Genomic DNA, 23,614 nt, shown 5'->3' with positions numbered 1-23,614 from the left:
GCTCACACCCACCCTACAGCTGCTGGTCCCCACAGGTAGGCATGCTCCTCTCTGGCCCTCCCCAAAGTCTGTTTTCCCCACAGCTTTCAAAGAATGGTCCTCAGGGACAAGCTCACATCCTTACCAAAGTGTGGCAAGTGCTCGCTGGGGATCACAACAAGCTGCCCTGACTGGGGGTCTCTGGCAAACTGGTAGGCAGAAGGGAGAGCTCCCCCCATGGCAGGGGGGAAGCCTGGAGTCATGCCCTGGTGTAGGGAAGGGTGACCAAGACCTGGAATTAAAAACACCGAAGTCACAACTCAGCGGATGCAGACATCTCCTACCCACACGAGAAGTCATCTGCTGCTCTGAAATGCCTCCTTCCCTTTTCCTTGAGCTCATCAAAAAGCCTCACTGGGCTGCAGCAACACTTCCCTGGATTTCACTGGCGCGAAGACCCTGTGCTCCCTCCCAGGGCACTCACCGTAGGGATGGCCAGCCAGCCACATGGAAGGGCTCCCTGTCCTGGGGAGCCAGGGGTGGGCTGCCAGGTGTGAAGTGGGGTCTGCAGACCAGCGCCCGGAGCCCGCCAGGGCTGGGCCTCCTGTCACCATGAGATTGGAGTTCAAACCGTTCGTGGCGCAGCTGGAGGGGTGTATCCGGGCAAAATCTGCCAGCTCCTTGCTTTCTCTGGGGATGGAGGAGGCAAGAGAGAGAATCAGAGAGGGTCCAAGTGATGGAGGAGCCCAGGAGTACGGACCAGCCTGCAGAACCAGTGCTTGCAAACCCGGGTCAGTCACTCAAGGAGAGCTGTGATGGAGGCATCACATCTAGAATAAAATATTCCATCTCTCCAGACCTTTGGAGCAGGCATGGATTTGCAGCTGTCTATTAGGACTGCTCTGCTGAGGATTTAGGATCTGCCTATAGCCCCGTGTACCCTACTCAGCATCCCTCTCCACACCAGCAAGTCTGGTGCCAACACCTACACCAGGATGGATGCAATCCTGTCTCCTCTCTGGACCGGTTGTCCCCGACCTCAGCTTGTGACACTATGACAAAAGATCTCACCTCCCTCCAAGCCTCACCTGAGCAGCTTCTCCTGATCCCGCTCCAAGCGCCCTGCCAGGAGGTGGCTGTCCCTGTGGCGGCTCCTCTCATCCCCACAGTCATCTTCAGAGGAGCGTCCATGCCCTAAGAGACAACCCAGCACCATAAGGCAGGAGAAATGGCCTGGAGAAAGCTGTCCCCTGTCCTCTGGGAAAGCAGCAGAGTACCTGAGAGCCAGCATACCCAAACACCAGTGTCCCCAAGAATGTTCCAAGTTCAAATCCTCAAAGACCAGGCAAGGCTCTCTGTGTGATCACGATATTTTCATTAAAGCAATATTCTCCTGGTAGCACCCAAGTGCATATGTTCTGAGGTTCATGTCTCCAAGACATCAACTTGCCACGCCAGGTTGGTCTCCCAGGACAGCACAGCCACCAGCCTGGGCCAACAGGACCAAAGGGACCACTGTGCTGAAGGACAGTGGCAGATTTCCCATCCCAGCAGGAGCCAAGATGCAGCTAAATCCTCCATCGAACCACATAGTCCTGCTTAGCATACGTCAGAGAGGGGAAGGATGTTATCTCTGCACTTTCTGAAGCACTTTCTGATCTTGTGAATCAGTCTGGGAGCACTGAGTATGCTCTGAATCCCTGTCCTTTCTGCAATAGGCAGAACCAACAATACAGACCCTCACAAAACCAGCGCTCTCCACTCTGCAATTCAACCATTAGCAGGAATCTGCATCCCCCCAGAGACATGCAACAAGAAAGGGTCTGATGAGGCAGGGACACATATGGTAGACGAGGGCAGGAATCCAAAAAGGGGGGCTGGATGTTTGGCTGGAGGAACCACTTGTCCACAATCAGCATAGCTCTTGCAAATACAGCCTGGCATGGTAGTAGCTGCGTCTGCAAGGTTAGGAGGCACCTTCACAGGAGAGAGCAGCAGAGCCCCACTTGGCTCTGCCAGGACCAGGTACTGGGGTCACCCTTCCCTTTATCCAAGGTCTTCACTCCTGCTGCCTGATTTTAAGCTTGCTTTTCCCTTGCTTTTCATTTTTCATACATTTCCCTGTTGCCCCTCTAAGCACAATGCTCTGGTGATACAATCCACTATTAAATCCCAGTCCTGCTTGCAGAGAGCACTCAGCCTTGCAGGACTGCACCCCAGCAGCACTTCCCAGGGTCCTCACTCTCCTGTCTGGATATGGTTTGGCACATGGGAAAACATCTCGGAACATCAAGTCTATTCTGCTGACAGGCAGTCTTTTCAAGGAGAGCTCTAGTGTGTATTTCCACAAACCTGGACAGCCCATTGGGTTTTTTGCTGTCAAGTCTCCAATTCCCTCAGCTTTTACTGTCAGAAGGAATCCAGGAACAAGACAACATCTCTCCCAGCTCCTTCCCCCAAGGCTCTTTCCACAGGCTCCAGGCAGAAAACAAAGATGCTTTAAAACCTGGCACACGGCTCTCTCTCCTGAAGGACTTTCCAGGGTCACCACATCTCCCTCACAGCCTGCCAGGACACCACGTGCAGCCCAAGCAAGCCCAACCAGCCCCCCCTGCACGATGCCCCGCACAGCCTCCATTGCTCACTTTTACTCCTCAACCTCCACAGCACGGGGGCTCACAAATCCCTCTGGAACCCAAACATCTCCCACTGCCTCTCCGCCAGCACTCCCCTTCTACACCCTAGCCCAGATTTTTCCCCTTTGGAGCCCCTTTTCCTATTTCTTTCCCCCAGTCAATGCCCAGCAGTCTCTTTGGTGTCAGCAATAAGGAGCAATTCCTTGGAGAGCTCACAGCCTCCCTTCCTTCTTTGGCATAAGGAGAACAGACCCCCACCCCCAGCCTTTCATTAGAAACACGTTATTTGTTATTTTATCATCACTCCTCCCTCTCCCATCTACACTCCTTATGCTCCATTATTTCTAGACGAGTTTATCATCTTTTCTCCACTCCCCCACCCAAACGCAAAGACTGAAGGATCTCTAATTCCCTCCCAGCCTCCAACCCACCAACAGGACAGTCCCTTTTCTGGACAGAACGATGATTGTCCAGACAGTGAATGATCACTCTGTCTATATATATGAACATGACGCACGGACTGCATAGAAAAATTCAATCAGTTATGCATGGAGGAAAGGCTCAGGTCCGTTCCCTTGACAACCAATGCCCGGTACTAAATACTTGCATTTTACTTGCCAAATACTACAGATTAGCCAACTAAAGCCTGCTTTCTCCTTCTTAAAAGGTCTAAACATTCAAGCACCGTCCACTCAGCGCAAGCAAGCTAATGTTATTAGACGAATATCTCCTGGCACACAAAGGGGGGGGCAGCATTTGGGGGGAGAGGAGGAGAAAAGCAGTCTTGTTTTCTGTCTGAAAGCCAACTGCATCACTTAGCAACGAGCCCAGAGGCCTGCCAGAATTCAACCCTTGTTTGCAGCCTTTTAGTTCGGCTCAGTAAATTACATTTAACGCAAGCTGGGAGCGTCTGGGACGACTGAACGGCTGAACAAACAGCTCCCTGTGCTGCCCACGAGGTCCTCGGCCGGCTGTGGGGAGGGCACTGCGAGGCGATGGGAATGGGGAGAGGGGCTGTTGTTGCCTGAGGGAAGATGCTGCTTGCCACTGAAGTTTGGCAGAGGGGGGCAAAAGCAGAAAAATGGGGGAGGCAAGAGTTAAAAATGGAAAGCCCTGACTGTTGCTCACCAGCCGCTCGCTTTGGCATCGCTCCTTGGCACACCAGAGCCCCGTGCCAGGCAGCCCCCGGGCGTTATCTTGCTATACAAGCCAAACAGAGAACCAAAATCTCTCTGGTGCCATCCCCCTCCTGCCAGCACCGCAGCTTAAATCAAAATCATGAGATTACAACACCAGCACAAAGGTGGTTCGAGAGGTTTCTCTGTCACTGCCTTTACTAATGGATCAAAGTCATGGAGCAGGATTGTCCCCAGAGGTGGCCAGAGGGGATGGAAGCAGGGACAGGGGAATGACTACCCCTTGCACAGGGGGTCTTGCTTCCCTCTGTGGTTTACAACATGTCCTTGGCTGGCAAGGGAGGCAAACGCAGCTGAGGATGCCAAACCCAGTTCACAGCACACAGACTGCACTGGGTGGCTGCTCTTCCCAGGGAACAGATCCTTCAGGGAAGCCCTGACACAAGCCCTAGGGAACCTACCTTTGATGCTGCTGAGAGACAGCGAGCGATCTCGGTCTGCCAAGCTGGGCCCCAGTTTGCTGCTGCTGCTGCTGCTGCTGTTGTCCTTCTGCCGGGCCACAGCCACAGCAATGCCAACAGGCAAGTGCCTCACCTCCACTTCACCCTGGGAGCCAATGCTCTCACGGCCAAAGGATTTGGCACTCTCGGGTCTCTCAGGGTCCCTCTTCAGCTGCTTCGCAGGCTGCTGCAGCAGCAGCTGCTGCACCTTGGAGGCTCCCAGCTGTGCAGAGTCCAACTTCACATTGCCCAAACCCCCAAAGGGGCTCTTCTTGCCGCAGCTCTGCCGGGACGCCGTCTCCTTGGCAAAGCTGCCGCTGTACTTGATGAGGCTCTGCATGGCCGAGCCTTCGCCGTGCGAGGCAGGGTGCAGGACATCTGCGGCGCCCCGCGAGCCCACCACTGAGGAGCGAGGCAGACCACTGGGGTCAAGGTAGACCTTCTTGGCTTCCTCCTCCACCCGGCTGACGTGGTTGTGCTGCGCGGCCAGCACCGCCATCTGCGTGGTGGCAAAGTTGCCCATCTCAAAGGGCTTCCACTTCTGCTCGGGCGGTTTCAGCTGACCGTGGTCCAGGTGCTGCCGGGAAGAGTCCAAAGTGCCATAGACCTTTGCTGCTTCTTTGGAGCTGGATCGCTGGAAGCGGTCCCGTTCGCAGGGGCGATGCTCTGCCTCTGGACTCGGCTTCAGCAAATCCTTGGAGGCCAGGAACTCCCTGCTCTCCGGAGAGCCCAGCCCCGGCCGGCTGAGGAAGGGCTCTGAAGTGACCTGTCTCTTCAGTGCCATGGAGTTCGTCCTGATCACCGAACCCTTCTCTCTCAGAACCTCCATTCTTTTGGCATCACTGTGACAAGAGAAGTCCTGGGACAAGAGTGTGCGGGAGGTGTCCGCAAGGCACCGCTCTGTGGGTGACTGCAGCACCCCCACCTTGCCAAGGTCCTTGTCCTTCCCCTTGTTGTCACGGGCCTGGGAGGCAATTTGAATGGGCCCACTCCTCTCGTCGTAGGCTTCGACCGAAGGCACAAAGGTGGGGGCGATTACTTTGTGCTCCCTCCCCAGCTCCTTGGCCGGTGGGAAGATGGTGTACATGCTGGAATGGACGGGCTGCGGAGGGAATGTTGTGGCCGGCGTCATCTTCCCCGTCTGCGAGGGGTGTGGGGATGGACAGCTACAGGAGATGTGCAAAGCGCCCACGGAGGGCACGAGGGGCTCCCCCCGCTTCAGCCGCTCCGCGTGGGTGTGCGCAGAAGGCCTCATGTTCTCATCGTGCCGAGCGGGATCCTTGGCACAGCGGTCCTGCTCGGCACCCAGGACCTTCAGCATGGGGTCCCCGCCACCGTTGCAGTTGCTGAGGGAAGAGCTCTGCAGCGGGTTCTTGGACTTGGGTTCCCCACTGCCTGTGCCCCGATTCGGCATGTGTTCGGCCAGGAACGGCGAGAGACGCTCGCCAACCTTCACCGCCTTCTCCACCACGCTCACTTTCCGGTCGCTGTCGGGTTTGGTGTCCTGTGTGAGGTCAACCACACTGCGGGGTCGGGGCTCTTCCTTCGGTTTGCTCTCCTTCTTGGCAAAGGGCAAGGACAGATCGCTCCGGCATGCTCGCTCCTTCCCACCGGGGTCTTTCAGGCCTTCTTTCGAGCTCTTGTGCAGCTGCCCAAGGTCCTTTTCCCGGAGCAAAGTGCTCGACGTGTGGCTGCCCACGGTCCTTGAGAGGGGAGGCTGCGGGTGCAAAGCGGACTGTCCTGCATGGCTGGACAGGTAGAATCCATCTGCAGAGTAAAAGCAACCAATGTTATCACAGGCTTCTGACCCCTTCAACGCTGCACAGAGACAGACAACAGGTGGCAAACCAGGAAAGAACAGATTTCAAGGATGTCTCAAATAAAAATGCCCAGAGCAAAGGAGACTAAAAGCAGGTTCCTCCATGTGGGATGCAAGACAGCCCTGTCTCTGATGCACACTGGGGCTTCAACGAGGTCACCTTTCCTACAGGACAGCCATATCCAAAACCTTGGCACTGCTCAGCCCAGGAAACATCCCTGGCTGGTCACCCAAGGCAGTTCCTGCTCTTCACCCCCAACACTCCAGCATCCAGCAGCTCCAGCAGCCAAACAAGCCCAAAGGACAGGATAAGTACCCTGGGGTGACCGATTGGAAGGGCACACAGGGTCCCAGACTCACCTTTCTGTGACTCAAAGAGGCTGTGCTGTCCCAGCTGGGCCAAGAGCGGACTGCCAGCACTGGGAGGTTCAAGGTGGCTCAGGGGAATGTACGATGGGTAGAGACCGTTAGGCAGATGGGAAAAGCCTGCAGAAAACGGGAAACAGAAGAGGGAAATATGTTTTATCCCAAGCAGCACGTTGCCTTGGAACGAGCCCCACAGGAGCACAGACTGTTGCGGCTGTCGGTCCCTCACACGCCAGGAGCGGCGGCGGTGGCAGGGACGCACACGATGACACACAGCACACACAGCCCAGGGCAGGAACCCCTGCTCAGGGACCCCACTTCAGGTACTGACCCCCCACTCAACCCAGGCAGGTCCCCCAGCTCAACCCAGGCACCTCTGCAGGGCTCCAACTCTGCAGCAAATGGAGCATGCTGCTTCCTGAGCAGAGCAGGAGGGCTCAGTGACCAAACCACCTGGCTGATAAGATGTTTTATCACAAGTACAGCGACCTGTGGGTGAGAGCACTCCCCAGCATGCTTCCAGAGCCACGGTAAGACTTTCTTGCCAGCACAGCTTTGCCAACACAACCCTGCACTGGGTACATGCTTTGGGAAAACAGGAGAGCATCCTCCAGAGCAGCTCATAAAAAGCAAAGTTTCACCTATCCAAACCCAGCATCTTATTTCAGAGGAAGGCAAAACAGATGAGAAAGTACAACAACCATCCACGAGCTGATATGAAAGCAGCATATCCTTATGACTCTGCTGCCAGTGGTCTGGATGTCCTGGACACTGATTCCCCAGCAACACCCTCATGCAAATCATCCTCATCAGCATTTCCTCAGTGAATACAATCACCATAATAGCGGTAGTAACGCACACTGTTGGCTACAGGCAGCAATTCCTCTCCAACACTGCCACCAAACGACACCCATGCAACACTACAAACCCAAGCCTCCACCAGAACCAGCATCTCAGTCCATGCCATCATTTAAAACCTAAGTTAAAACCATCAGGAGAATCTGAAGGAGCCAGTCAAGCCCTCTGCAACCCTCCTCCCTTCCCCTCAGCCTTCATTAGCAACCATCTTCCCCCAGATTCAACAATCCCACTGAAAGCAATCAGGCAACAAGTTTGTCAGGAGTCCAGCATCCAACTGGCTCAAAACAACATCACACCAAAACCCAAGGGGAGACGGAGAAGTTCAGTCCCCGAAGCCACACGTGGAGCACCATCTGTGAGAGCTAGTCAATATTTCACATTATTTAGACAGCCAGGATCTCTTTGGCGCGCATGTTTGCATCCCAGCATATGTGCCTCACCGACGCGGTGCTCCGCACAGCTCCTGGCCCGCGTCCATCGCCCGACAGATCCCAGCGGCATCACCCGCACACCAACCCTCCAGCAGCAGGGCACGGGGAGCTGCTGTGCCCGTGCAGTTCAACGCAGAGCCCGCTCCCAGCAGGTAAAACCTGCTTGTTTAACCCTGAGCACAGCGCTGCAAAGGCGCCAAGCGTGCACTCACATTCACGCCTCTCCTTGGTAACCCCAAAACCTCCATGCTGAAGCATTTCCAAACACCTTCTCTTACTCCAGAGCTGGAGGGAGCTGGGTAGAACCTAGCTTAGCTTAGCTGGGAGCAGCTCCACTGCACACCATATATGCATCGGCCGTGTCACTGTCACCACTCCAGCACAACTGGGCTGGCAACGAGCCAGCATCTGGAGCAGGAGTGACACACTTCCAAGGGAACGTGAGTCCCATCTGGCAGAGCACATGGCTGCAGCATGGCAAAGCCCCTGGAGCACCCCATGCCACACCAGCCCCGAGACTCTGGCCGCAGATATCCCCACGTGAGCCCCTTCTCCCAGACAGATGTCAATCCCAGCTGCAGCTGCTCCAGCAGGCGGAAACATCGGCACGGGGATCACGGCGAGACACATCCCATCCTGCAGACACCACTGTGCACAGATGCCCATGGCATGTCCCCACTTGCACATGGTGCAAGGATGTGAAGCCACCTGCAGAGCTCCGGGGAAGGGACACACTCCGGCACTGCCACCAAGCACAGGGACACCTGCACACAGTTTCAGTTACTGATACCTGAAGAGGCATTTTCGTACCAGTTACATCCCTGGTCTTTTGAGGGCATCTCCCCTCTTTTGGCATCATATCTTGCCCAGGGATAACACAGGCTCAGTCCCAGCCCCAAATGTTCTGGGGCTTCCTCGCCAGCCAGCATCATCACATCCTGCTGCAGTGACCCAGCCTCAGCTCAGGGCTGCAGGAACAGGAGGGGAAATGCAAAGTGTCCATGTTAGGGACAGGTTGGGAACCATGCAGGGCAGTGTCAGCATGCCAGCTGGGAATCAGCAGCAGAACTGAGCTGATGCCACCAGCCAACCCCCAAAGCCACCTCACGTCAGGCAGCTCTTCCCAGTAACTTCCAGAAGCCAACAACAGCACTGCTCCTTGGAGAGGCATAAACCCAGCACAGGAGCTCAAAGCACATTCCAAAGCTCTGCAGGTGGAGAAACTGAGGAACGGGCAGGTGCAATGGTTTGGTGCATCATGCAGCTGACCAGCAGCAAAACCAGAGAACCGCTTGAACTCCAGTCTGGGGTCTACCAGCGACACTGCTTTCCCTTGCAAATTGCCTGAAGAAGCTGCACAGGCTGTATTTACCTGGCTTGCTCCCTGCCAGGAACCAGAGCTGGGGAAGGGAGAAGGAATCCGAACCACAGCTTTCCTGGGGATGAACCTAATGCAAATCCAACCTCGAGCCACTGCCAGAACATCCCTTCTTCTGTACAGCCCTCCAGCAGCCACACTGATGTACACAGCCCAAAATTTGCTGCCCCGGTGCCCTGGGCACCTGGAGGTGAAGCTGCTCCTCCATGTGCTGCTCCTCCATGTGCTGCTCCTCCATGTGCTGAAGAGCTGCACTCGCAGGAGGAGGCACGGGTGAGCCGCTGCCTCCTTGGATCTCCGTGCCAGAAAGCGATGCCAAGGGGAGAAATTCTACCGCAGTGAGCAACGCACAGCTCACCCCAACCATGGGCTTCTGCCAGGAGAAAGGGAGGGGAAAAGGGGAAACCACAACCATCTCCATCTGCCTGGGGCCAGAGTGTTTGCTGAACCAGCACAAGATCCGCTTTGCCCAGGGACACGCCGACAGGTCTGGGCAGGCTGAGCCACGCTCCTCCAGCCCAACTGCTTGCCCAGAGGCGGTCTGGCACCACAGCACAGGCAGGGAGGTGCGAGTTGGCAACACTGCCAAGCCCAGACTGGCTGTGCCCCCCCCTTCCCTGCCAAGCTGCACCACGCCAAACACACGCGTGTGCCCATTAGCTCGGCCTTTGACTGCCTGGGAAAGGCACCGCCAACATTTATCTCATGCCAGCAGGGACACACATGATCCAAGGCAGCCCAGCTCTGAGGGTAAAAGGGTTCAGAGTACAGAGACTGTCCCTCAGACCACCTTATCCCTATATCCAGCAGCCAAAATGCAACCCCTGTGGTGCTCCAGTTGCTGCAGCGAATGAGTACACCTGTCCTCCTCCTTCCCAGCTCCAAGATTATAAAATATATCTCTTTTGCACAATTGAGACATAAATCACTAAAGGCTGTTATTAGAGGAACTTGGCGGGTGCAGATGTGTCAGCCCACTTGAAAACATCTTCTTCATTTTTGCTTGGCTCTCCAAAACGGCACGGGTTCGGGGGAAGAGGTACGGCCTCGGGTGACTCACCACCAAGAGGGGATGTGACCGATGAGGAGATGAGATACCAGCGACCACAAACCACACACCAAACGTCTGGAGGCCAGAGGTCACGCTGGGGGAAGTGGGAGGGAAACAGACCCCACGTGCTCAGCCCACTTGGGGTTGCCAAAGGTCCCTGTGAGGAGGGAGCCGATGGAAAGCACTGCCAGGCAGAGCTGGGGAGAGAAAGGGCGGGCGGCCATGCCTGCAGCAGAGGGGCTGCCACTGGTCACCTGGAGTTTTAAACCTGCAGGGTTTCTCCAACTTCTCCCTCACACCTCAAGCCCAAAATTCAGTCCTAGCTGGACAAGTCAGTCAAGCCTGGGCTGTGAAAGAGCCAGGCAGGAGGACGGCATGCTGAAGGCAACATGATGGAAGTGAGCATATCTCCCCTGTGGACACAGGTCCAGCCAATGAGCCAAGCCACACACCTGAGGTGACACGAGTATGCACCAGCACTGGAAAGCTGTTCCACCCCTCCTCAGCTGTAGGTGACCACCTTCAGCATCCCCATACGCCCTTCACATTTGCTGCCAACATGTTACAGAGGGGACAGCTCACTTGGACACCCATGAAGGGTCATGGGCAGCAAGTGGGAACAACACAGAGACACCATTCAATAGGGAATTCACTCTCCCAGTCTGGTTACATGTTTCCAAACTGACCAAGAGCACCAGCACACCAGAGAGAAGCAGCGTCCACAAAGTCTTTGCTCTTGGGACAGCTTTCCAGTTGGAGAAGACGTTTCATCAAGCACAGCTGGACAGCCCTGGTGGCTGGTGTGGGATTACAGGTGGCCACATGCACTGCTGGCTGCAAAGCACACCGTGAAGCGGTGGGTGCCCCTGGGCACGAGCCATCCTTGTCTTAGAAGCCACAGCCCTGGCAACAGAAGGCCAGTGGCTTCCAGCACCCCAGGAGAAGTGAAGTAAGCGTCCCCCATCAGCCCCATATACCCGTTACACATTTCTGCCACTTATGAAATACTTCCAACCGCCGGCTTCTCACCCCATCCTCCCTGGGCCGTGATGGATAGACACATTGCCAGGACTCAGGTTGGCACCACGCAGTGCTCTGCAAGGGGCTGTGGCCACAGAAGAGCCTGAGCTATAAAGCCTGACCCCCTGGGCCTGCCAATCTGAGACCAGCAGGGCTGGGAAACACAGCGGCAAGAATTTGGGTTTATTCCCATGGGATGTTTTGAACTCTGGGCACTCAAGGGAGATTTGCAGCCTGGCTGCAGCCAGTTCTCAGCTGGCTGCTGGGTGCAGCACAAAGCAGGAGCTGCAGCCACCCTTGGCTGGGAGCACAATCACCTCTTCCCCAGTCCGGCTCGCAGTGCCTCACAGCAGCCAACTGGGACAACAGTCCACGCCACAAACAGCTGGATAAACGCTAATGTCCTCGCCGGCAGGGAGGGAGGGGAGGAAAGCAGGAAAGGTCCAAGCACAATGAGTACCTTCCCACCACCAGCAGGATGAACACCACACCAGCTGCCTGTGCTTACCATCATCGGTGCATCCCTTATCCCCTCCCTGCAGAAGCAGCAGATTCCCAGGGCAGACTTTCAGGGCTCCCCCTCCAGCACACACCTCCCCATCTCTGCCCCATGCAGCTCGGTGAGGCACAGCCGCAGCTATTCCTCATGCACACATTTATGACTGCAAACAGCTGCGAGCCGGAGTGCTGACAGTGTAAATCTTTGCCACCTCCTCCCCTGCCTGCCGGGGCAGCTCCAGTGACACCCCAGGCACCGGAGCCGCTTTGACTCTGTGCCACGCACGAGACACCAGCGATACGAGCCCCTGAACATGCCAGGTTGAAACCAAAGCCCCCGGATCAGATGTGCCTGGACTCCAGAAGCGACTGGTCCCCATCCCTGTCCCCAGCAGCCCCAAGCTGCTGTCACAACCCACCACTCTCTGCGCCAAAAACCGCCCCAAAAGCTGTATTTACACCCCATGCCACGGGACTGGCAGTAGCTTCAAAGCCCTAATTTACAGCCTCAATTCTCGGCATCCCCTGAAAGCCTTCGATCCCATCCCCGGGATCCAGAATAGCCAGGGCAATTTAACTCCCCATTTAATCTTCTAAGGGCCCTGGTGAGCTCGGAGACAGCATCCTCCTGCGGGGGGTCCGCACTCCCAGACTTTGCTGGCTTGAACAGCGCCGTGCTGCTTTCCTTCAGCTGCAAAAATCACTACCTTAAAAAGCCAAGGCGAATTCTCCCTCCAGCTCAGCACAGCTCTCTATTGTTTCTTTTAATTTCGTTTTATTCCACGTGGGAATCTGTGTCCAGGCTGCTTTATTTTTAAGTGGCTCTTGCTCAATATTTACTATCGCTCGCAGTTGCGTCAGCACAGGAACACTGCGCACTCACGCCAGGTTTCCAACCAGCCCTCCTGCAGTCATTCCCCCCCTAACCCCCGTGTCGATGCCATGCCATGATTTTCCTGCTGTGTCACCCCCGTAGTGAATCACCATCCCTCCACAGCCACAGGACACCGAAGGGCAGGGTGTGAGAACAGGGCATGGGGGGTGGTTCCCTGCTTCCATGGAAATAAATATTATCAGGCTGAGCCCTGCTGCTCACCTCCTCACTCAGGAGCTGGAAGAGCCCCAATAGCCTGGAGATGGCAGAGGAGGAAAAAATGGGAAGTGGCTTGAGGGACCCAAAATAGAAGGGCTCAAGGGACTGGTGATCACGTCTGGTTCTGCCCCAATGTCCTGGAGATTTAGTTTCCACTATGCAACAAAACAAAGGCAATCCAAGATATGCCTCAGGAAAAGGACACCAACAGGACATTCTGAAGATCCCCCACAAGGTCACCCACCAGCTCCCCATTATCAGCCTCTCCATGGGGACAGCAAGAAGCCACCCAGGTAGGGACATGAATCACTCCAGCAAAGTGAAGGTGGCTTTTCCTCATACTGGAGGGGCCAAGATGGAAACCATCCCAGTGGCATCCTTGATATGACATGCAGCCAGTCCACTCGGTCTGAGACACGGGGTCTGCAAAGCACCAATCTGGTCCCATGCTAATCCTGACACTCAAACCAATGTCAACGCTCCTGGGTTACTGCCAGCTGCTACAGCAAAAGCTTCTCCCACATGCCCCCGGCCTGAAATCCCCCACCACGTTGGATGCCTCTCCTTTTCCGCTGGCATAATTAAACCTGACACCCCAACAGGGTCCCCCGAAACCTCCAGGCTCTCACTACACAACCACACAGCTCTCCTTAAACAGCAAGGAGTGACACAGTGGAGTCTTCGGCTGCACATTTATTAAAATGCTGCATGGAAATTGAAAAAATAATAATTTAAACTCTCCAACTGATTACCAGAATCCCCAGGAATGCAGAACCTGGCTGCTAGATTGCAGTCTCGCCTTCCTCTCCTGATTTTCTAGGACAGAATGAAAATACCTTTGCTCTGGCTCATCCTTCATCATGTTGAAGATCTAGCCACTGGTGTCCAGCACAGGGGTCCTAAGGCTGACTCTGCTCCTGGCACTGTATGCACAGTTTCAGTACAGGTGCTCCCCCTCCTTCCTAAGCACAGAAATTTAAACCACCCAAGTCTTAAAAATTTTATTATTTTTTTAATCACCCAAACTCAGTGCAGAAGACTATACAAACCAGCGAGGCCCCCCACCCCTGATCCCAGCCCGCATATTTAACCCAGAACCACCCATGCACAGTCCCGTGCATTCATTAGAAAAGAGCTCCTCACCCTTCACTGCCAGAGCCGGGAGAGCTACAGGAGCTCCGTGGGGGAGGTTATTGTGGGATGGCACTGGTGCTGGTCCCCACATCACCTGCACTGAGTGCCTGCCAGCAGCAATTAAATCAGCCTTCAAAGAGAGATCCCAGCTTTCCCAGCACCATTAGCCGTGCCCTGGAGGGAACACGGTCTATTTTCAGCCACAATGACTTAAGATCAGGTCACCAGCAGGTTAAATGGGACTGTGCAGCATCATCTCCCTGCCCTCCCATTGAGAAATTAAACACTGCTGTGTGATGGGCAGCACCAGCCCTGGACACACACCAGGTGCCCACGGAAAGGTAAATGCCACCTGCCTGCTCCTCTCCTCTGCTTCCCATCATTGGCCAGACATCCACTGCCCTGGCTGCCTTACCTCTGTTGGGGTGGTGAGTGGGGGCTCACTGCAGCTCACCCCGGGGTCCCTCCCTGCCTGTCCTCCTGTCCAGCAGAGTGACAGGTCACAGCCAGAATGGTCCCACCATGCCCAAGGCCAGGAGTGTTGTAAGCAGCCTCAGCACCCTGCATCCTGCAAACCCAGGCCTGCACAGTGCCAGACAAGGACTGCTCATCTCACCCCTTCCTCCCAATGGCCTCCCCAAGCTGGGGACTGTCCCAAGACACCAGTTCCACCAGGGTTTCACCACAGCCACCAGAGAGGTGGCATCTCCCCACAGCAGCTCCATCTGCTCTGCTGGTGAGTCCACTATCAAAACCCTAACAGCCACCCCACCACTAACATCTGGCGGGGAGGTGGCAGCTGGATGTGGGTTTGTTTTGCCTTCCAGGCTCCTGCCAGGCACAGTCAGCACAAGCTGGGATGACTCAAGGCAGGAGACGCAGCCCCCATCGCTGCCGATTTTAAAACCCCTTGTCTGCAAAGCAGCTGCTATGGCTCAGCACTTCTTGGGGTGCTTTGCAAAGGGGATGGTACTGCAAGGTGAAACTGAGGCACAGCCCCACGATCAGACCTGGGCACTACATCATCCTGAGCATGCCTTTGTGCTCAGCAGGCACTGAGCTCAACGCAGGGGGCCAGCAGCAAGAGGGGATCAGCTCCGAGAAACACCCCAGGGCTGCAGCAAGGACACTACCAATGATCCAAACAAATTCATCAGCTCCGGCTTCATGACTCCCCTTGGATACAGCATAGCCAGGACACAGTAAGAGCAAGGTGAAGCTAGATGCTCCTGCATGTGCTGCTCTGTGTGCCACAGGAGTGAATGAATCCCTCTCCCAGAGCCCAGCACTTAAACAGCACCTGCAGGGACCTAAACGACCCTGGGAAAAGTTCAGTGATGGGTTGCAGGCATTTTGGGGGTGGAAGAAAGGGATCCACACACAGATCACAATCTCATAAGACTCTTTTCCTTAGGAAACCAGGCTCAAAAGCTCAGCCTCTGCCAAGCCTCTCCTCTTGACCCCACACTCAGCCTCTTTTCCTTCCAGAGGCTCCTGCCCTTCCCACACCCTCCTGAACATCAGCCCACATCACCTCTTCTGCACCAAAAAAGCACTGAACTGTGAAGCAAAAGTGCATCTGTGGCCATCAAACGCCCAGAACCCCACACCTCCCCACTGCTGATAATGGGAGATAAACGCACAGGCAAATATTATGGCAGTGTGGTTTAATTCCTGATGAATTATGCAAATCCGTATTCAAATTGAAGCGCAGCCCTTGGGCTCTTGACAAATTGCCAAGCTGGCCCTGATGACACCAAGCAGGGACAGCCAGCCCTTCATCAGGTGAGGCACTACATGGGTGCCCTATATATGAACATACACACACACACACGTATGTGCTTGTACATCTCAACTAGGGACACCAAGGAGTACCTGCAAGAATGGTTCAAGAGAAACTTTTGCACTTCTCCCTCCTCCCAGCTGCATTTAGTGTGTCTGAGGAGCCACCAAGCTTTTGTGTCCTGCACAAGATGGAAGCAGCTTGGGGTGATGGCGAGATTCAAAGCAGGACAGAAGATAAAATCCACCATGTCCAGGGCTCAGGAGAACAGGCAGCAGAGGGGGGTAGGAGGGGAAAGCCTGAAACACTTGTGCCAATACGACTGTCAGCCCTGAAGCCAAGGAAAGGAAGAGCTGTCCACAGAATAGTCACAGAGAGGGCTCATCTGATGAAAGTAGGAATTTCCGATCCCACACAAACCCCGAACATCCATTAAAAGTAGCAGAAGAATTACTGCTTTGTGTCACTAATCTCATTAGGGAGAAAGCCCTGCTGCAGTGCTAGGATTGCAAAGGGAAACCCTGGCATGCTGCACACTCCGGGAGCCCGGCACAGTGTGCCCTGCCCATCCCAGCCTAGCCGGGGCTTCCACCGGCACCCCGGCAAGGTGCCTGCACCCTTCTTTACTCACCACCCTTCTTTACTCACCCGCCTGGATCTCTACTCGCTGGAGCATTATCCGCTTGGCTTGTGTGTGACACGGCACGTGGGATGTCCCCACACCCAGCATACCAGGACACAAACACCAGGATGACACACAATGTGTGGTGATAACACAGGAGCTGCTTCAACCACACACGGCGACCAGCATGCAGCCCAATCCCTCCAAAACCCTTCCTTCCCCAGCACAATGGCCACCGCCGTTATTACTTTTATTTTTTTTTGTTAATTAAAAGCAATTAAATCAAATGTGTTAAAAGCATATTCAAGTCACAGCGAATTCTGCTGAAAAGGGATGGGGGCACGAATGGAATTAGGGGCAATACATCCAACTACCGAAGGTAAAAAGGGCTCTTTGCTGGCAGGGAAGCATCAGGATAAGATGGATGGAGGCAGAAGCAGGAGCAACCTTTGCAGAAGTTGCCGAGCATACAGCTCCAGAGAGGCAGGGCTGAGCGCCTTAAAATTTCTGTTATTCCTCTAGAAAGACATATCCCCCTCCTGAATATTGCTCCTTCCCTTGCTCCGAGCCCACCATGTTTGGCTTGCCTGCCTGCATCCATCTCCCTCAAAATGGCTCTTTGGCCACTGCTACGCTGGCAATAAAATTTATTCCCAAGGTCACTTCAATCCTTTTGCCACTATTTCAAACTGGCTGGATTTAAACAAAACCCACCCTCAGACACACTGAGCCCCCCCTCGGCCCCTCCTTTCTGCCCATCACTTCCCCGATTTAGCGATGCCAAAGTCTCAACTACCTTTCGCTTCCCATAACCGCCAGCAGCAACAGCTGGAGAGGAAAACGGGAGCATATTGTGCACCCAACAGCTGATCCTGGCGGCGTGGGGAGCGAACCCAACTGTCACTGCCGCGGCGCCGCCGGATCGGGGGATGCTGCCACACGTCCCCCAGCCAGCACCCACGGGGACGGAGCTCAAGGGGCTGCGTGGTTGCCGTCCCGCTGGCGTTTAAGAGCTCGGGAGAAGCGAACAATAAGCAAAGCAAATAAACAGAAGAGAAGGGACGGCGTCGGTGGGTGCGTCGCGATGCCTGCAGACATCCAGCTGTGCCATCCCGGAGCGAAGCCAGCCAGAAACGCGGGGATGGGAGAAAACACGGGGAGAAGGAAACCGCCAAATCCTCGTGGCAAGGGTGAGGCAGCCACACCAGAGCAGTCCCCTCCCAAACTTTGCTTTTTAAAAAGCATCCCCAGCTGGAAAAGCCAGTGAGAGGCTGTGCAGCTGGACACAGCACTGCTTCCTCACCCCGGCTCCAACGGGTAGGGAATTTCGGGCTGCCCTCAGCTCCTTCACCCCGCCCGCATTTTGAGGTTGTCCAGGGCACACCGTGCTCTCCGTTTCAGCAGCGAGGCTGAACAAAGCACTCCCTTGTCCTCAGCACCTCGAGCAGGCGATGCTGGATCGCGTTACCTAACCCAGACCAACATCTCCTCATCCCAGCACGGCAGCTTTCGTGTCAGCACATGCCAGGCTGGCCCCGATTCCCTGCACCACCTCCTGCCCGGAGCTTTAACTGGACCAGTTGCAAACACACGGGGCCTTGTTTGGACTCGTCGGGCGCTAACCCCAGCTCGGGGAGGTGATCCGACACCCTCACGCCGGTCGCGGCCACGGCCGAACCGCAAGGCGCTCACCTGGAAGGCTGCCATAACAACGTTAATTCCTCTTAACAATGTTCATTTCCATATTCACCAGAAGATGGTGAAATGAGAAGATGGGGGGTTATTTACTATATAATTATGAACTAATTTCAGCTTTACCTTGGGTTATCCTAGGAAGGAGATCTAAAATTTCCCTTACGAAAGCCCTGCTCTGCTAACCACGTCTGCAGTGAGATTAATTCCCAGCGATTCCCATTTCTCCAACAGCTGCTCTGCTGGGAAAGAGCAGGAGCTTGTCCCCAACACCGGGGACCCGCCCAGTGCCCCATGCCACCCCCGGCTAGGATTTCTAGTGCCGGTTCATCCTCCAGATCAGATTTTCTCTGGCACACCATCAGTCAGGGATGGGACCCGTGGTTTTCCAACCCTTCCAAGGAAACTCTGTATTGGGTAGGAGGCAAGGCTCGCTCCAAGTGGGAGAAAGACTGCTAGAAACCACAGTAATAAATGACACCTTTACCAGCCTTGTGTTACCAGAGGCAGGGACAGAGTCCTGCCCGTTCACCTGGGAAGGTGTTGGAAACCTTCACACAGCAGTGGATCTTGCGCGACCTTGCTCCGAGCAAGTTTACATCACCACATTGGCCCTTGGGCTCTTGTCCATGTTCCAACATTCCTACCAGCTATCACTGCTTGGGATGGGCACTTCAACGGAGTATGCAGCACAGACTGAACAGTCCTGCTCCTGAAGGATGGAGATGCCACCCCACAGCCCACCAGGACCTTGGGAAAAATCAGTGGGACATCAGAGAAAAGCAGGAGCTCGGGGTGGGAGATTCCCAAAAAATGCACAAGTCCCTTTTCCACCACCATTTCAGCCCAGACACTGCTCCTGCCTTCCTCACAGCCTACGAGTTGGCCACCAGCCCGAGAGAGCTGCAGGGACATCACTCCATGACCGAGCACTTCCTCCACCCCCGGGGATGCCGGGTGCGAAGAGCGGAGTGTGACGGGACCGAGCACAACATCGCTGCCCAGCACCACCTCCCTGAGCCCCACTGGGACAGGCACACTCCCTGCTCTGCCTGAGAACCCGTCTCAAAAAGCATCTCGTTTCACCAGGGCCCCAAGGGAGGGGAAGCATCCTCCCAGGCAGGTCTCCAGCCCGTCCGCATTCCTCCCGGTGTTACACCAAGCCCCTGCCCCAAGGAGCCCCCCGAGCTCTGCCCCTCGCACCACCCCCCGCTCAGGCAGGGAGGGGGAACCACAGTTTCAAGGGCCATTAAACACCGATAGTATTTTCCTTGCGGCATCAAAATAGGACCAAAAAGAGCCGTGCCGAACCACGGGCAAAATCCCATGGCTCGTGCGGGTGCTCCGAGGAAGGCGGAGGAGCAGGGCGCGGAGCGCTGCGGTGCCCAATCCGTGCTATCCCGGTCTCTCTATCAGCAAAGCCAGTTTAGCATGGATGCAGTTTGATGAGCGAATTGTGCTTCCACTGGCACTGCCGACGGCAAGGCCTCCTGCAAAATCTGCGGGCTCAGCAGAAGTACCATTTTGCCATTATAAGGATGGCTACAGAGGGATTGTGCTGGCACAGCAGCTCTGTCCTGGGGGATGGAAGGGTATTTTTATTTCTTTTCCTATGCTCCTACCTGGCCCAGCTATCTAGAAAACTTCTCCCCTGGTACAGCAGTCCTGGAAACAAGGACGGTCTCCAATCTGCCTTAAATCCCTGCATTTGAATGCACATGCTAATGTGAAGTAGGAAAGCGGGGAAACCAAAACCTCTCCCCTCTGTCTGCCCATTTTCCTTTCCAGCCACTGCTCTGGAGCTGGATTTAACACAGTCAGCTCTGCTCATACTGATGTGCCCCTTTTCCCGAGTACTGGAAAGTGTTTCTGAAGCATATTTTAATGGAAGAAGCTGAGCAGCCTCTTATGCAAACACACATCTATTCCTGCAGCCCCCCCACCCAAGAAAGGATACCTCAGCAAACAGCACATTTTTATTAATTACTATTAATATAATTTTATACTCGGAGAGTCTTTTTTTTTTTTTTAGGATATGGGTGATCCTTGTTCACACACAGCCCCGGTGCTGCCTGGCAGGGACACAGTCCTGGAGCAGCCCTTCGCAATCGCATCTGAGGGAGCCTTTTCCAACTCCCCCAAAACACAGAGCCTGCCAAGAGCAACACGCTCCTCCAGGACGGAGCCGAGACCAGGACCCAAAGACACTGGCATAGGGAAGGAGCAAAACGATAAACTTCCATATTTTGAGCTGCTGAAAAGCAGAGCGCACCCTTGCTTTAATGGACTCAGCTCCCTCGTTCCATCGACTGCAGCCCTTTTTTTTAAGCACCGTCTTCTCAGCAAGCTCCAGGCATGAAATTCCATTGCAAACAGTCGCTATCTCTCCCTCCCTCCGCCAGGTCCATCGGGGGAGCACTCCCCTGCCCTCCTCAGGGATGGGGAGAAGGAGATACCCAAGAGTACAGGACACAGGGAATGGCAACCCCGCATCCCAGCTCCCGCCTCAGCCTCCAGCTCACTCCTCCCTCCATGCGCTTCCAACAAAGGGGCTTCTGTCCCCGTCCCCCCCTCGCCAGCACGGCAGCAGCCAAAACGCTGCCATGGAGCAGAAATTCCCCAAAAGAGGAGCCGAGGGTCCAGGGGTCACTGGACACAGCCCAGCCGCCCGTACTTTGGCGCTGGGGCAAAGCCCGGCTGCCGGAGCGAGCAGAAGGTACGGGAAAAACAAGGAGTCGCTGCCGGCCGTAACTGGATTCTCAAATATGGCCAACCATGCTATTTTTACAGGGGCGTATTTATTTTCGGAGGACGCTGGGACAGATTCAAGAGTCTCTTTCTTCAGCCCGGCGGTATTTAAGGATCGGTTTGAACTGGCTCTATTTAAAGGCTTCGCCTCCTGCCCACTTTTCTTAACCCCTTGCACAAGCCTTTGCGTTCCGCCCCTCCTAAAAACAAAACAAACCCCCCCCCCCCAAAAAAAAACCCACCACAACAAAAAACGCACCAGAACCACACACCAACAACACCGCGAACGCAAACCTACAAAGGGCCCCTCGCTAGCAGGAAGCAATCATCATTTCAGGCAATATTGTTAAAGCCGTAAGAAACAACAGCAAAAAAAAAAATATCCCTGTCTATCCCACTGCTGTGGTTTAATGGGAGTTTCGGCTGTTAATTGTACAGATCTTTTTAATGGACTTTAGCCTGACTGGGAATTGCCGTGACAAAGCCGAGGATCGTGCCGGGGAGCGGACCGGGCACCACTTGACGTGTAGGGACAGGGGATAGCAAACAACTCCCAGAAAAAGGAAAACAGAACTAATTTTAAAAATAAAGTAAGAATACAATAAAAAAAATAATTGGCGGTATCACACACCCCACTCCCTCTGTGAGGAGTTCCAAATCTGGAGCTTTCTCCCAGTGTGGTAGGAAAGCTCCCGGACGGCATCACACAGCTTGGAGAGGCCAGAGCTCTGTGCCTCCCTCCTGAACTGCATGGATTTCGGAAAAGGAAACTTTGGGAGGAGAAATAAAACTTAAAATAAATACCCAATAATAATAAAAAAAGAATAATTTAAAAAATGCCAAGAACACACACTCAGTTTGGCTTGAGATTGTCCAGATGAATTTTTGCAAAGATCATATTCTGATGCAGTAGGAGGTGGAGAAGGCGAAAAAATAACCAGGAGGGAAAAAATGGAGGGGAAAAAAAAAAAAGACAAAAGGGAAGGAAAAAAGAAGGTGTTTGCCCATGTGCTTGGCTTCATAGCCCCGTTCACTTTACACCTCTCCTCTTAGCACCTGGGAAATTGGCACTGCCACCTAGTCTAAAACTAATAAATCTTTTTTCCCTCGATTCAGGCTGCTTCCTTCTCTGCAGATGTTGGCAATCAGGTTTGCAAATTTCAAAGTCATTCATCCCGGGCGGCTGGGAGAAAAGCAGGTTTATTATTGCAAAACCTGTCACCCTCCCAACGCCTAAAGTAAACTCCGAGTCACCTCTCCACGCCCAGGGGAAAGAAAGCGGAAAAAAAAAAAAAAAATTGAAAATAGATTCAGAGAGGGAAATCAAACGGTCAGAAATCCCTTGTGTCCTCCCAGGGAAAGCAGCGAGCAGGAGTGTGGGTAGGAGAGGGCGGCAGCGTCCTCCCAGCAGTGCCGGACTCCGCGAACCGCAGGGAAAGGGAGCTCGGAAAAAGGGAAAAAAATTAAAAGCCTCCAAAAACCAACAGTAATTTAAACGAATAAATAAAAAGCTGACCGTGGGAAAAAAAAAATAAATAAACTGCGTAAATTTCAGTGTCTCTTTTTTTTTTTTTTTTTAATGGGGATGCAGCCGTGGGGCTGCCCGAGGATAAGGCGCGTCGAGAAGGGGGGGAAATATAAGGAGGGTGCAGTCACTGTACAGTGTACGGAAGTTTTATTTGCGGGTTTAAAAAATAAGAATTGAGGAGGAAAAAAAAAATAAAAAAGGAAAAAGAGGGGAAAAAATAAAAAACACCATCAAAAACAGAGGAGCTGGCAGCGCTCCCCGGGGGCACCGAGATCTCAGCAGGACTCGGGCTCACCGGGCAAGAAATCACCAAAATAGCCCCATTTTACCCCTTTTTTTCCAGCCCAGGGATGGTTTTTTTTTTTAGCCGTCCGGGAAGCGCAGCGCCGGGCAGCGCAGTCCCGTCCCTCCGCCTCTCCCAGCTTTCCCAAAATCGGATTTATTCCCCGGATTTATTCCGCAGCCGCCGCGACGGGGATTTTCCTCAGTGCCAACAAAACCGTACGCTAGAAAGGGGGACTTCTACAGCCTAAAAGCACCATTTTTCTCCCCCTATTCCCCTATTTTTAACTCCATTCCCTTATTTTTCCACCATCACCCTATTTTTTTATTTTTTTTTCGTACTTCTTCCCCATTCCCCCATTTTTTTTTTCCGCCAAATCAAAACCACGCGAAGGAGAAAACACTTGGGGGGGGGGGGGGGGGGGAAAGACACGCGAAAAAGCTGCAAGCGCACGAATATATAATTATCATGAAGCTATTTATATTTTTTTTTCGGGGGGGGGGGGGGTGGTGGGTGGGTGGGGGGTTTGAAGCCTGATCCCGGCGACCGCGGAGGGAAGGGAAGCGAAGCGAGGGAAGGTGCCGGGGGGGTCCGCGGAGCCTTACCCGGGTGGGAGTGGAGGCTGATGCCCGATGCGAGGAATTTTCCGGGCTGGAGGGCGGCGGGGAGCCCCGCAGCCATGGGCCCAGCGGCGGGGGCCAGGCGGCCGGTGGCTCCCAGGCGGTGGCTCTCCATGGCCAGCCCGGAGAGCAGCGGAGGGGGGCCGTGCACGGAGCGGGGGGGCCCAAAATCTCGGCCATCCATCATCCACTCGCCGGCTTCACGGAGTCTCCCGGATCGCTGTCGATGCCCGCCACCTCCTTCCCGCCCCCACCCCCCCCCCCCGCCCCCCTCCTCCTCCTCCTCCTCCCCCAAAAAAATCAGATGGTTTTCAAAAATAAGGCGTCCAAGCGTCCCATGGCGCGGTGCAGGGAGCCAGCCCCGGCGCGGCGGTCTCGGCACTGCCTGCAAAGGAGAAAAAGAAAGGGGAGGTGGCGTTGAATCGATATGCCCCGA

General features: G+C 54.6%; 1 protein-coding gene across 1 annotated transcript in view; it reads right to left on the bottom strand.

Moving 5' to 3' along the window:
- The window catches only part of TNRC18 (trinucleotide repeat containing 18), a 56,086-nt gene extending 32,698 nt beyond the window's left edge, over positions 1–23,388 (bottom strand). The window contains exons 1-6 of the mRNA XM_062503304.1: positions 23,164–23,388; positions 6,431–6,556; positions 4,213–6,018; positions 1,068–1,173; positions 464–669; positions 125–271 (exon numbers count right to left, since the gene is read on the bottom strand). Of these exons, the coding sequence (XP_062359288.1) occupies positions 125–271; positions 464–669; positions 1,068–1,173; positions 4,213–6,018; positions 6,431–6,556; positions 23,164–23,365 (2,593 nt within the window). The 5' untranslated portion in view covers positions 23,366–23,388. The remainder of the gene's footprint in view (positions 1–124; positions 272–463; positions 670–1,067; positions 1,174–4,212; positions 6,019–6,430; positions 6,557–23,163) is intronic.
- Positions 23,389–23,614: the final 226 nt, after the last annotated feature.

The sequence above is a fragment of the Cinclus cinclus genome, chromosome 16, assembly GCF_963662255.1.
Source record: "Cinclus cinclus chromosome 16, bCinCin1.1, whole genome shotgun sequence".
Lineage (NCBI taxonomy): Eukaryota > Metazoa > Chordata > Aves > Passeriformes > Cinclidae > Cinclus > Cinclus cinclus.
Note: the sequence above shows the minus strand (reverse complement) of the source record. Positions and strands in the feature narration are given on the sequence as shown.